Below are 13719 nucleotides of genomic sequence, written 5' to 3'. Positions count from 1 at the left end.
CTGATCATTTATGTATACATTTGTCTATATCTATCTCGATTCGTTTTGGCTGTTACAAACAACCGTTATGTGAACAAAATTAATATACCCTTGTGCACAAGTGCGCTCGGGTATAAAAATATTCTGCTGCATCGATAGCGACAAACAGTCTGGCTACTTTAAATGAAATAATATTTTTATGTTAAAAATTAAATTTATATTTGATATGCAAAAAAAATTATTATTATTATTAAGTTCTAGCTGAATAAATAATCATTTAAATAAATTGTTAAACTGCATAAATCACAATTCCTTTCATATAAAAACAGTTTTTGTTTCACATATGTACATCATTGCCAACACCTTACAAATATTTCAGTGGCTGTAACTGGATTCCATTTCGTTCCGCTCCACTCACGTTTGAGAAAAAGTTGAGAAATAGTGTGTTCCGCTCCACTCACGTTTGAGAAAAAGTTGAGAAATAAATATTTCTCAATTTGCAAAGGTAAATTCCGCAATAAAAAAGTGCCTTTAAGTTTGAGAACGCTATCAATGGTTATTTGAAATGCATTTGAGAACTAACGTTTGAAATTTGAGAAAAGAACTGGTTATCAATCAAATGCATCTCAAATTGAGATTTAACAAACATGTTTATTGGGTATATATACATATACATATATATATGAATATACATACATATCTAGGTATATACTATATAGAATGTGCCAATTTATCAGTTTCATTTTTACAAGCGTTTGATTGTAGTTTTCGATGGCTTAGTTATGCGAATTGTTAGCGTTTGTTAACAAAATTCTTTGTTTATGGACAAAATAGAAGTTACGTATTAATAAAGTAAAAAAAAAAACTGAAAGTGAAATAATCAACTTCTTCAAACTTACAGTCGTTTTGAACAAATAACAATATTTTACTAAAGATATATATTTAAACCACATAATTTTTAAACATATGGGCACCCTATTCAAAAGTTTAAATTTTTTGTAAAAAGTGGTGAAACCGGCCTTCAAAATGGTGTTCCAATCATTAAATTTTTCTGCAATTTTCACAAAAAGGATACTTCTATATATAAAAAAAAAACACCTAACTGTAATCGATGATGTTAAAGCTGAGCAAAGGAATAAAAAAAAATGTTATATTGTAAGAACAAATTGCTTGAGTTAAGGTATTCTTATTTTATGCATTTGTCGTTTTGCATGTTCAGGATATTCTTGAATGAAAAATTTACTAATTGTTGACTGATAAATGGGTTACAAAATCTTATTAAATTTACCTTTATTAATTGCTAGAGCTCGGATTTTTATGCAAACTGGATATGCAAAATAGTGGTATCTGTGGGAAATCAACCGCATTTGCGGCCACAACCGTTGCCAAAGTTCTCAACGTCAGAGACCAGAAGCGCATCCTGGAGGAGAGTGGGTAGAAGAAGCTAATCCTCTCTTTTTCAGAGTCGGAATAGGGCCAATCTCTTGCAGGGGATGTAGGTGGAGAAGCAGTTCGCTACCAACTACCCTCCAATGACGGAGTTGGTTCTCTTTCTACAGCCCAGAAGAGGAAGTATCGGGGGGACCGAAACGAAAGCAGGGGAAACCCTCTTCTGTGGCGGACCGGACTCCTCCTGGCATTCAGTAAGCGGCCCAGGTCTACGGATGTTACTCCTGAAGCCACGGATGTTACTCCTGAACTTGATGGATGTACCGACATGCAAATCTGCTTGCGAACGTTGCCAGCGAAGGATACCTGTGGTGACAGACACCAATTGCTGTCCCAATGCTTCTTTGTGTGATAATGTGGCACGGTACTGGTGTGGCATTGCCCAATTCCGATCATCCAGGCAGACCTCTGGTACGCTCAAACGCTTGCCTCAAATCAAGCGTAAAAGTGATGCAAGGGTCGGTCGAGGCAGAACTGCCCTCGCTATTCCCGCGAAGTAACTACGTCTGGTGGTCTGGGTTCAGGGCAACTTATTGGGAGCCCATAAAAGACCCTCTGCTAATTGCTGTAATGGGGAGGGCGGGTTAGACTCTGCAGATGACTACTGCAGAAATTAAACGCTGATCGGGCCGTCAATTCTCGCTCATAAGAGAGGGATGGAACCATTGTGGCGAAATGCCTCTCCCAAGCTAACTGAGATTGGCTAAAAAAAAAACATGCAAATATGCAAACATGCAAAACAAAATACGTCAAAATTAACTCACTTCCTTCTATAATGAGTTTCTACCCAGGTTCGGACTTCCTGTGATGTTAAAATAATAATCACTTGCGTAAGTATCCGAACTCTATTAATTACTAAAGCTTTTGTCTAACAAATCAAAAATAAATTTTTGAAATGAACTTCACTGAAACGGGCATTAAAAGGACTATGAACTTGTTAGATATAAATGTACACAAAGAGAAATAACATTTCGCAATTGTTCAAATTCCGTTAATTTTGCGGCGCTCCAGGCTCTCGCTGTTAGATAGTGGTGAACAGTGTTGCCAGAAATAAATATCGATTTGGGCTAGAGTACCCAGAAAAAGGGCTAAAAAGGGCTAAGTAAAAAATTTGAAATCTTAGGAAAGGGCTAGTTTCATTATCCACCGATTTTAATATTTTTTTTTTATTTTTTTTTGAACGAATTTAAAAAAATTTATTTGTTTAGGAACATAGGCACATACTATTTTCTATTTTTCTAAAGCTCTACCCAGAGTTGCAGCGGACGACGGTGAAGTGGTCGACGGTTTACCGCTGTCAAAATTAAATTGCTCGAAATTAAATAAGAAATAGGTTACATAAAATTTCGAGAATTGAGGAATATAAAGTTTTTCAGTCTTAAATAAAATTCTTTCATCATAATTTAAATGCAAAACGTCTTATGAAATATTCTCTGGAGTCTGAGCATGGGGCCGCTTGAGAACTCCGGGCCGGGGAAAAAACGCACCGATGCCTCCTCTCGTCGAGCCTCTATACATACATGTATGAAATATTACTATTTTTCAAAAGTGTCATTTTGGCATCTTGCGCCAAATTGAGAAATCAGATATGTAGTTCATGCCAAACCAAAAAAATTGTAGAACAAAAAAACGTTTGAAGCACAAGCAGCCGCAATCATATAGGTGGTCTTTAACTTGTGTAACCTATGAACATTCACGAAACTCACTTCTTTTACGTAATCCATACGGTATCGCGTCTTTATCACATCAAATCCCAACCAATTTTTATCCGTATAATCTTCTCGAACTTGTTTTGGTTTTAAGCGAGTTTTCGGCACATATCTATATTGCGGACAACGTTCTGCCGCGATGATGCCGATTGCGGATAGGCAAGCCGTAAGTGTTATTGGGCTGATAAAATGCATGCCACAAAAATTCTTCACTACTATATTTGGTTTTAAGTTTATTCTCTATTTTAAATTTCCACTTAAATAGTTAAATACTTTTGTTTTATAGTTTCTTTCCGTCTTAAAACAAATAACTATGCTCAAAGCTAAAATACGAACTGAATAGTTTGATTTACAAAGCTAAGCATATAAACCCATATAAAATGAAAAAGTGCTCTTATGAAATTAAACAAACACACAAAAAAAAAAGAGAGAAATAATCTTTATTAAAAATATAATGCAAAACTGCTTAAATTCGTATTTGCGATTGAGTCATTTTAAGAATTTACTTAGTTCTTTATCGGGACGTGAGATGCAATAAACCGCAAGCGCCACAAATGAATTAAGCAAAGCGGAATAGGAAATTAAAAATATTTATATTTTTTTTACACCGACGAACATATGCTTATAAAATACTTGTGTATGTATGTAGTATGAACACATAATTAATTATGTATGCATGTATGTGTATGTAGGAGTGCTTTATTTAAAATAGAAAATATGCCTATTTGTAAGTACATATTTTAGTTGAACAATAATTACACACTATTGTTTGGCGTTGGTTGCAAAAATGCGGCATACCTTCATAATTTGAATTATAAAAAAAAAAATTATAGGTCGGGCTGTAATCGAGCATATGTATGTATGTATGTATATAAATAAGTATTTGTACATACTAAACTTTTCCTATGACTTTGCTCGCAGTGACCATTGAGACACATTATCAGTATAAATCAAATTTCAACCTTTACGGAGTTCTTCTTAACGAACATACAAATGTACCTATACTTACATATTAGTACTTTTCCGCTCAGATAATTTATTCGGTTTAGTAGCCCTTTCTTAAAAGAACTGATACATTTTCTAAGACGTTGGTATAACAATTTATGAATATTTAGTAAAAGTTTAAAAGCTGCAAATCTTTTAATATATGCCAAAAATGAGCATCAATGCATGTTTTTTTTTTTTGGTAATATACCGACGCTACCGACACCCATTGCAGCTAATCTGACACATTTAAAAGAACGAGATAACGAAATAACGCACGGTGGGTCAGAACCAAGTTCAACCCAAATGTCTTGACACTTCAAATTTTCTTTTGAATTTCTTTGCTATTCTGTTTTCTAAGTAATTTAAGGCAGAAAAGAAAAAAATCGTTACACAGGTTTTTAAGAAAATCGAGACTATGTGTTTTTTGTGCTGAAAACGTGGCTATTCAACCGTAGTGTCAACCCAAGGGACAGGCCCTTACTTAATTCAAATGTTTTTCTATTACCAGCAGAATTTGGTCTGATGAATATATGCCCGAAGACTGGAGTCTCAGTTTGCTTTGTTTAATCCACCAGAAGGGAGATCCCACCGTTTACGCCAACTATCTTGGAATATTTTTTCTTAATATTGCCAGAAGCTCTTCACGAACCCAATTGAACCACATCCTGGCCCAATCATTGACAAGATTTTCACAGCAAATCGATACACACCATCTCTTTGATATCGATAAATAAAACAGTACAATGGACGGCATGTGGTCTAGTCTATGTAAAAGTAAAGTGTACAAGATATCGATATATACAGCGATTATCGATAACGAAAATTGAAAGCTTTTTTCGTTAAATATATGAGAGTTTCTCAGTTAAAAAAAAATATGACATTATTATTTTTAAAATTTTTAGTAAAATTGATTTTTGTGTCGAAAGGAGAAAATTTAGCCCAGCTGGGACTCCCACAGCACCAACTAATGACCTTGAAAACATTATTTTAGTGCTCTACTCACCCTGGTAAATGTTTTTAGGATCACTTTAATTGAAAAAAACTAGCGTTAGTCCGCAGCTTCGCTCGCGTTAAGTTCGGTTTAACGTTATAATAGCAAAAACAAAAATAAATATCACCGAAAGAAGAAGTTGAAAAGGTGCTAATTGTCTCGAGGCACCACAACATATTCAATGCGTAGAATTTCAGCTGAATCGGCTATTTCAATATCAAAAAAAAAAAAAAATCAGTAACATTTATGCACAATATATATCTAGATTTTGAAAAAATATTTTTTGGTATTCTTTTAAAAAATATGTCTGAATAATAAAAAGCGAATTTCTCATTTATCTTTCCTAAAAAATATTCCACTAAGCAAGTGTTCAGTTTATTTTGATTTTTAAACACCCTTTCCAAAGTGTTTACGTTCTAAAGTTCGTTCAACCTGTTTCGTTTGACATCGATATTGTAATATTTCATTACAGTAACTTATTAAATTTCAAAAGAATTTTAAATACATACGTTTAAAAGTATTTTCGAACTAACGCCTTCTGAAACATCTTTTGTTTGACTTGGTATAATTTTGTAATGTTTAATTTTACATGTTGATTAAACTTAATTTGAATTTTAAAAATATTTTCGATTAAAAAAGTTATTTGACTTTCCAAACTAAAACTGCCCTCAACATCATTTGTTTGCACCCATATTGTAAAACTTCATTCTCATTTCTATGAAAAATGAATTTGATTTTTTAGGTAGGTCGCATGCCTGTTAAAAATGTTTCGTAATAAAGCCGCCTTAAGCGATAAACTTATAATTTAAGGTAGAATTTAACTATTTTAGCAGGTGGCATATTTAAAAAAAAATACGCAATATATTAATGCAGGTCATCAGCTCTCTGTATACCAAATTGTATGCAAAGAAAAACCAAAAAACATACTGCCTGACTAACTCACAAACTTTCAACTTTATAGTATTAGTAGTATTTCATTTAACTTCACAGTTATATTCCTAAACTGGTGGCAAGTCTCGTTCACGAATACAGCTTTCGTATAAGCTCTCGTTTTTGTTACTTAAATAAATTTTGAAATTTCTTACCAGAAGTAGTTCCTTTTAAAAACATTTTCGAAATGAGGCTTGCTTAAACCTCTCCGATTTGATGTTCATATTAAACTATTCCGTTGAACTTGCTAGTTGAATTGACTTTAACTTTTTGAATAGATGGAAACAATTTTAAAAGTTATTTCCGCAAGAAATCGTTTTTGACCTCCATCGTTCGACGCACTCATTGTTGTGGTACTTTATTCAACTTATTAGTTAAACAATTTTAACTTTATAAACAGGTGGCAACCCCCTCAACTATTTCCGAAATAAATCATGCTTGGACCACTTTTCTTTAACACCCGCATTGTTTTAATATTTTGATTAACTTGTTAATTAATTGACTCTTTTTTTTTTTTATGGAAAAAGTGGTTATTCATTAAATATGGCTTTAATTGATTGCATTTATCATTATAAAAACGGTACATAATTTTTTCCCAAAAGCGCGGTTCACGGAGCTTGACCCTATCTGCTCCTCTGCATCAAATTATTGCCTTGCCAATATAAACAAATATGTATGTGTTTATATATGCGTATATACATTAGGGCGGGTCGACAAACACAAAATGTTTGATACGAAAATTGTATAGATAAGTCTTAAAAGGTGCTATTTCAATCCCTTATTCTAGAAAAGGAATCCTGGCTCTCTGCGATAATATCTTCAGTCTACGGAATGTGCTTGAATAATTGAAAATAAGAGTCGGAATACCAATTTTTAAAATTTTTACAATGACTTGTGTAGATCAAATCTGGAACTTACTTTCTCTCATAAAATCATAAAAACAATAAACTGGGCTAAATAAAAGTAACAGCAATATATTAAACAATTTATATTTATTTCCTACTTAATTTATTAATTGATTAAATTATTGATGTTAATAACTTTTAATTTTTAGAGTTTATTTTTTTATGATTTTATGATAGCAAATAAGTTGCGGATTTTATCTATACAAGTCGTTGTAAAAATTTAAAAAATTGGTATTCCCACTATTATTTTAAAATTTTCAGGCCCATTCCGCCGACCGAAGATATTGTCGCAGAGAACCACTATTTGTTTTCTAGAAAATAAGGCATTAAAATAGCACCTTTTAAGGCTTATAAATTTGCGCATACAAAATTTGTGTTTGTAGACCCGCCCTAATATATGTACATAAATGTATATCGTTTAACCGAACCATGTCAAGCGCTGGCAGAACTATATAAGTAGTGCAACAATTTTTGCACTGGCATAAACCATCAGCTTAACTGTCTAAAACACCAATTCGGCAGCAGCGCTAACTTTTTTTAATATCTAAATTTTTTATTACATATGAACATATCTACACGATATTATTCTCTTTCACATTCGCCTTGTTTTTCGAATCCAACAACGCCTCTTTCAGCACATCATTCTGCTCCTCCTCCTTATGGTCGTCCGCTTTGGCTCCCCCATTCTCGCCCTCGTCCTCACCTTCCTCATCATCATACTCCCCCGCTAAGTCATTCAATCCCTTTGTTAGGCGTTCAGCCACCTTTCGCATCAAATCCTCCATACTCATCTCGATCTTAACACAAGCGCGCTGCGCCACATCATAACGTTGATCCAACGCTGAACATCTTATACGCTCGCACTTCAACGGCATAAACCACCAAGTGTTGGCATTCCTAAAGCCTTCACTACACACACACCGGTTTCGTGCCACACAGTGGCTATGTCGTGGACAACCACCAACACAAATGGGCCGGCAGTCGAGCAATTGCTGCTCCTTGTTATTCGGATGATGCTCCTCATAGCCCGATAAGCATTCGCACTGATTTGGCGTGGCGCAGTAGCTGAAGCGCGGACAAACCTGCTCACAGATGGGCTCACAGAAACCGAAAAGCAGCGTACGATAGCCAGGGCAGCAGATATTGGTGGCTTCCCAACGCACGCGCGGCTCATAGGTGACATAGCTACCGTTGGTAGTGGAAGTGACGATGTTATTGGCTGCGGTGTTGTGATCTGCTGAGGTGCGCTCGCTGGCAGCAGCTGCGCGCCGTATTGATTGAGTGGAGTGCCTCACTGCCACTTGGTATTTGCTGCTGATATTTTGTTTGCAATATCGGCCGGTGATGGTGAACGGTGTGACCACGCAGGCGCTGAGCAAATAACTGAGTAGTAGCAGCAGCAGCAGCAGGTGCAGCTTAACAATTGCTGCCGAGCCAGTGTGATGGCTTATGGGCAGGTGTGCAGGCGTACAGCCAGCCATGGACGCGGTTTTTGATCTCCCACGATCAGCGGCCTACTTTTGTTTAATAGACGAATTCTAATTCTCACTCAAACGAAGTGAATTGTTAGTACCGCCCGCCTCCAACGTTCCAGAGGAAATAATATTTAAGCGCTGCTGATCAGTCGAGAAATCCAGAGCATGTTATTCCGCGCTTATTTTGTTATTGTCAGCATGTAGTCGTATGTTTTTTTCATCGTTTTGTTTATATTTTTACTTTGTTATTATTTATACTACAAATGTACATGCATATGTATTTCTATCATTACGCTTGGGCATGGAGACTTCTGAGTTATCAGCCTGTACGCGCCATTGTAAGTTCAACTGATAATTACAGATCGTTGTGTTTATGTCTTTCGAGTGTAGTGGAGATGTGTACTATGCTTAAGTAGGTGCTTAGGATGGTCCATAATTTAATGGATTTGGTCAAAAATCCAAATATTTAGTTCTGTATAATTTTGTAAAAAATATACACATGTCATTGAACTACATATGTATATGCAGCATGGACGCAAAAATCGGCTCCGAAAATTTGGTTAGAAATTACACCGAGAACTTTCTGAAATTTTCAAGGAATCTTGAAAATCTAAATTATAAATTTTTAGAAGCCTATACAATTTCTTACATCAATCATGTTTTATCCGAGGATTTACCAGAACTTTAAAATGCTCCTTCAATAAACAAAACAAACAAACAAAAATAAATAAAAGATGGTCCCAAAAATTTAGAAAAAAACAAGTCTATGGTTAGGGTTGCCAGCCGTACTGATTTGATCAGCGCAGTACTGATTTGGGAACTCTAGTAGTGATATTTTCCACTCTGCAAATTACTACGCTAATGTCCTAAATTAACAAAAAAATTGTTACTTATTTGCACTGATTTTTAAGCAATTTATAGCAATTCAAAAACAAAACTTTCTGCATTATTTCGCAGAAGTTAAATAAGAATTTGTATGTTTTAATGCGTTCTGAGTGGGTTTGCCAACCCTCCTGCCTGCGATAAGACAGTCCTTCTTTGCCACGAAATCTCCTCCGTCCTCGCCAAAAAGTAAAAAGTTCTCCTCAATAGCTAAACACTTCTTTTTAACTTTTTCACATTTTTAGTTGTTTGGATATATCCATATATTCATATATGAAGTTCGTAAATTATATACCCATATCATCAAACTAGCACTAAAACCCTACTAGCCAAATGTGGAACGCTCCGAATATGAAGTGTAAAACGACTCCCACAGCAACAGCTTGAAAGAGCGTTTTCGGAGAGCTTCGAATATGGATATGGAGTGAGAAGGGAGTCAAAGTGTTTTTTTTTTTTTTAATCTAGTTTTAGTCTAGTCTCTAAATTGAAAAGAAATTTTCAATCAAGAAGAAAGAAATCGTCGTTTCCGATTATTCCTGAAAAGGGACACCGCAAAAGAAACTGTTGCAAATGCATGTAGCGGTAAACAAGAATGTATGAAAAAATAATTTTTGTCTACATTTAGAACTTTTCGAATATATTCAATAGAAAATATTCTGGTTCTGGCAAAGAATTCAAGAGAGTGGGCGCAACGGAGGTTTGGAACCCCTCAAAGGACCGTATTTTAAAAGAGATAAAAAATATTTTTTTTTTTGAAGCCAAACTTCTTTAGTGGCGGTTGGTTGGTTGGAAGGAGGATTTAGATAGAGACACCGAGGCTCAATCTGGGAACTATTTGTTTTGTGATTTTAGAGATCTTCGGGATTCTCGGGACCTATCGACAGTGATCGGACTTAATAAGAATTCTGTGTGGTAGATTCTGGAAAAAAATTTGGTAGATCTCAGGTTTCGGATCAAACTTTTTACAAAAATTAAAAAAAATCTGCATGGCTTCACCTAAACTGAAAAATAATATATTCTACAAACTGATCGCAACAAAAACCAAAAAACTGAAAAATTTTTAATTCGAATCTCTAGAAAAAACTTTTAACTTGGGTTTTGCCGATTTTGACAATCCTCACGTAAAAGTAAACAACGCCTTAAAAACTTTAGATGCACTGTAATATGCTAATACTTTCACAAAAACCGCCGATTTTTTTTACATTTTCTTTATTAGTTCTTTTTATAAATTATATATTTTGCAATTTAACACAATCAAATCACATTTTCCGACGAAAAATATAATATTGAGATATTGAGAAAATTCACTGTTTGATAGTTTCGTTTATACTCCCATTCGGCTTTGTTTACTTTTACTTGAGAAATCTCATCGCCGCCGGGAATGCGAAAACTTATATACTATTGTTCTTGTTATTAGGGTCACGAATTTCGATACGATATGATACCATATCGATATCTTTGCCATTCGATACCAATACTTTTTACTCGAAAGTTTTCAAACGATATTTTTTTTGAATCGAGTACCACAACCCTTGTATCGTATCGAATCGTAAATGTATATTACAAAATATTAGAAAATAAAATGAAAACCTCAAAGTTTAAAACTTTGGCAATTGGGCAAAACTTTTTGTATAAGATTTTTGTAGTAATACTTAAAATATTTAAAGTTAATTTTCCAAATTCCAAAATATAAAAATCTGTCCTGCTTTTTTTATCAGCCGAAGTATCCGACGTGACGTTATCTTACTAAAATTTCTATTGGAAGTTTTGTTGTTTATATTGTTTTAAACATTCCATTTCTTGCAAATCTATGTCATACCATAACCTTACTTATTTGGAAATTTATATGTAAAGCAATATGGGTATTTATTTTGCGCTTTAGTGATGTATTTATTAAAGTGCAAAGTGTTAATTCTTTAATAGAAAATGAGACCAATATTCAGATATAATTTTTTGAATTTCGTATCGATATTTGGAATATCGAGTCCTTTTATTACGATATTTTTACAGGAGTAAATACTATATCGATACCTTCCGTTCGATATCGTGTGCATACTTGTTATCACATAGTGTTTAGTGTTTGACAATTTTTGCTCTTAAAATTAAAAACAAATAAAGAAAATTATGTGGAGCTAAATTATTACTACTCAGAAATTCGACAATGTGGTAGATTTCAGACCTTGTGTGGTAGATGTGGTGGATGTTCCAAAAAGTGGTAGATCTACCACAATGTGGTAGAAGTCCGATCACTGCCTATCGATATAATAATCGATATTTTTATCGGTTTCGTTGGCGGTACTGTTATCGATTTTGTTATCGTTATATTCGGAACTTATCGATATAAAAATCGGGGTTTTTCTTTGATTTTGTAATCCATATTTTTAAAAATTTTGTTATCGATATTTTCTATCGGTCCTGTTATTGGTTTTGTTATCGATGTTTTTATCAACTTTGATATGGATTATTTATCGATTTTGTTGTCGATTTTTTTACCGATTATTTATCTCTTTTGTTATCGATTATTTATACATTTTGTTATCGATTTTATTATCGATATTTTCATCGATTTTCGTTATCAATTTTGTTATCCATTTTGTTATCTGTAGTTTCATCGATTTTGTTATCGATATTTTTATTGATTTTGTTGTAGATATTGTTATTGATTTTGTTATCAATCTTTTTATCGATTTTGCTAGCGATATTTTTATCGATATTGTAGTCGATTTTGTTATAGATATTTTTTTTTTGGGTATCGATGTTTTTATCGATTTGGTTATCGATATTTCAATAGATTTTGTTTTCGATATCCAAATTTTTATCTATTTAGTGATCGATATTGTTATCGATTTTGCTATCCACATTTTTTCGAATTTGTTATCGATAGCTTTATATATATATTATTATCGATATTATTATTGATGTTACTATCGATTTTGTTATCGATACACATGATCTGACATCAAGTGACCGAACATCACATGATATGACATCATTTGGCATGACATGATATCCTATCACGTTATTTCACAATATATCACAATGCTTCTTATCACGTGATCGCACCTCACATCATCTAGGAGAATATGTACATAGATGAGGAAAAGGATAAAAGCAAAGATATAAAAGATAAGAACAAAGATATAAGCTAGATATGTAGCGCAAGTTTCACTTCTCCAGTGTAGTCCAGGCGCAGTTATTTTATTTCATGATTTTTCCGGTTTTATCTGTTTATTGAAGAATATGGAAATTAATTTTTAATTTAATGTTTTTTTTTTTTAATAAATAGTCGAAATTCATATCCCTAGGCCTTTTATAGTAAAATCGAATCGAAATGTGAAATTTGCCAAACACTTTTGAGATGCCTTCTTCGTAATTTCTTCAATTTAAGAACGATATGTGTATCAGACTTTTATCATATATCAGTCTAGATTTCCAAAAAACTTTCCTTTGAATTCGTCAGAATGCATCATCAGCATAGCATAAAAATTGGCTATGGGCTAGACGTCATTAAAAGTCTATTGATATTCGTATCAGTGAAGGCGCTGCTCAGGAATTCGTTATACAACAAAGAATTCTAAGTACAAACGAACAAAAAGAAAAGAAATTGATATTATTTTTTTAGTTCTGCTCCTGCGGATACATAAAAAAAGATTATTTTAAACTTATACTTATTAAAAAATTTGAAATAAAACTAAAAGCATTGTATTCGTATAAACAATTCGTCATGTGCTTGATATGTAGTAAAAAGTCTTTTATCGCGCTTATGTATTTATTAAAATAATTTTTTCTTTGCCTATTTTTTTTGCATATTTAATTTTAGGTCTTCGCATTTGCGGTTAGGAACTCCCCGCTTTTCGAATTTGGTTTTGCTTTTTTGTGCTTTTTTCTTAAGCTGCTGTAATTTATGCGCATATGCTTATCAGTGAAATTTTTATATAACAGTAGTGGCTAATAAAAGTTTACGACAGGGAAGTCGCATTGAAAATAACACTTCCATAAGTTAGCACTGCGCACTTTACCGCTGCAAAACCATGTGCCCGGGTAGCTCAGTCGGTAGAGCATTGGACTTTTAATCCAAGGGTCCAGGGTTCAAGTCCCTGCTCGGGCGAGGGAATTCTTTTTTTTTTTTTGAATTTTATGAAACACAATATAAAAGAAGAAAGTGTGTTGGAAAAAATTTACAAAAATCTATTTTTGTTCGGTACTGAAAACATTGCCATTATTTATGGAGCACGATTTCGTTTGTGTGGTTGCCTATAAGTAGCGTATCCTGTTAGCCCAGTTTTCCGAGAACAATTGAAATCGCCGAGACGGCAGACACGATTACCAAACTTGGCGCGCAGAAGATCGATTGTAGCATAGGCTGCATAAGTAAGAAATCAATTTCATAAATACATGCAATTGTTTGGCTT

At 33.8% G+C, this 13719-nt stretch overlaps 2 protein-coding genes and 1 non-coding gene across 3 annotated transcripts in view; 1 reads left to right on the top strand and 2 right to left on the bottom strand.

Moving 5' to 3' along the window:
- NimC1 (Nimrod C1) overlaps positions 1–3544 on the bottom strand; it is a 10109-nt gene extending 6565 nt beyond the window's left edge. The window contains exon 1 of the mRNA XM_017609619.1: positions 3135–3544. Within this exon, the coding sequence (XP_017465108.1) occupies positions 3135–3332 (198 nt within the window). The 5' untranslated portion in view covers positions 3333–3544. The remainder of the gene's footprint in view (positions 1–3134) is intronic.
- A 3902-nt stretch (positions 3545–7446) lies between these two features.
- On the bottom strand, positions 7447–8550 carry NimC3 (Nimrod C3). The gene has a single exon (XM_017609629.1). It carries the CDS (start codon positions 8429–8431, stop codon positions 7523–7525), a length of 909 nt encoding a protein of 302 aa, XP_017465118.1. The 5' UTR covers positions 8432–8550; the 3' UTR covers positions 7447–7522.
- A 4792-nt stretch (positions 8551–13342) lies between these two features.
- TRNAK-UUU (transfer RNA lysine (anticodon UUU)) lies at positions 13343–13415 on the top strand. The gene has a single exon. It is a non-coding gene; the product is annotated as a tRNA-Lys (tRNA).
- Positions 13416–13719: the final 304 nt, after the last annotated feature.

This window comes from Rhagoletis zephyria, unplaced genomic scaffold (assembly GCF_001687245.7).
Source record: "Rhagoletis zephyria isolate East Lansing unplaced genomic scaffold, Rhagoletis_zephyria_1.1 Rzeph_scaffold_00239, whole genome shotgun sequence".
In the NCBI taxonomy this organism is placed as follows: domain Eukaryota; kingdom Metazoa; phylum Arthropoda; class Insecta; order Diptera; family Tephritidae; genus Rhagoletis; species Rhagoletis zephyria.
This window is presented reverse-complemented; position numbering and strand designations above follow the sequence as displayed.

What these genes read in the sequence shown, in the direction of transcription:
- NimC3 (XM_017609629.1), bottom strand. Translation starts at nt 8,431, where the DNA reads ATGGCTGGCTGTACGCCTGCACACCTGCCCATAAGCCATCACACTGGC.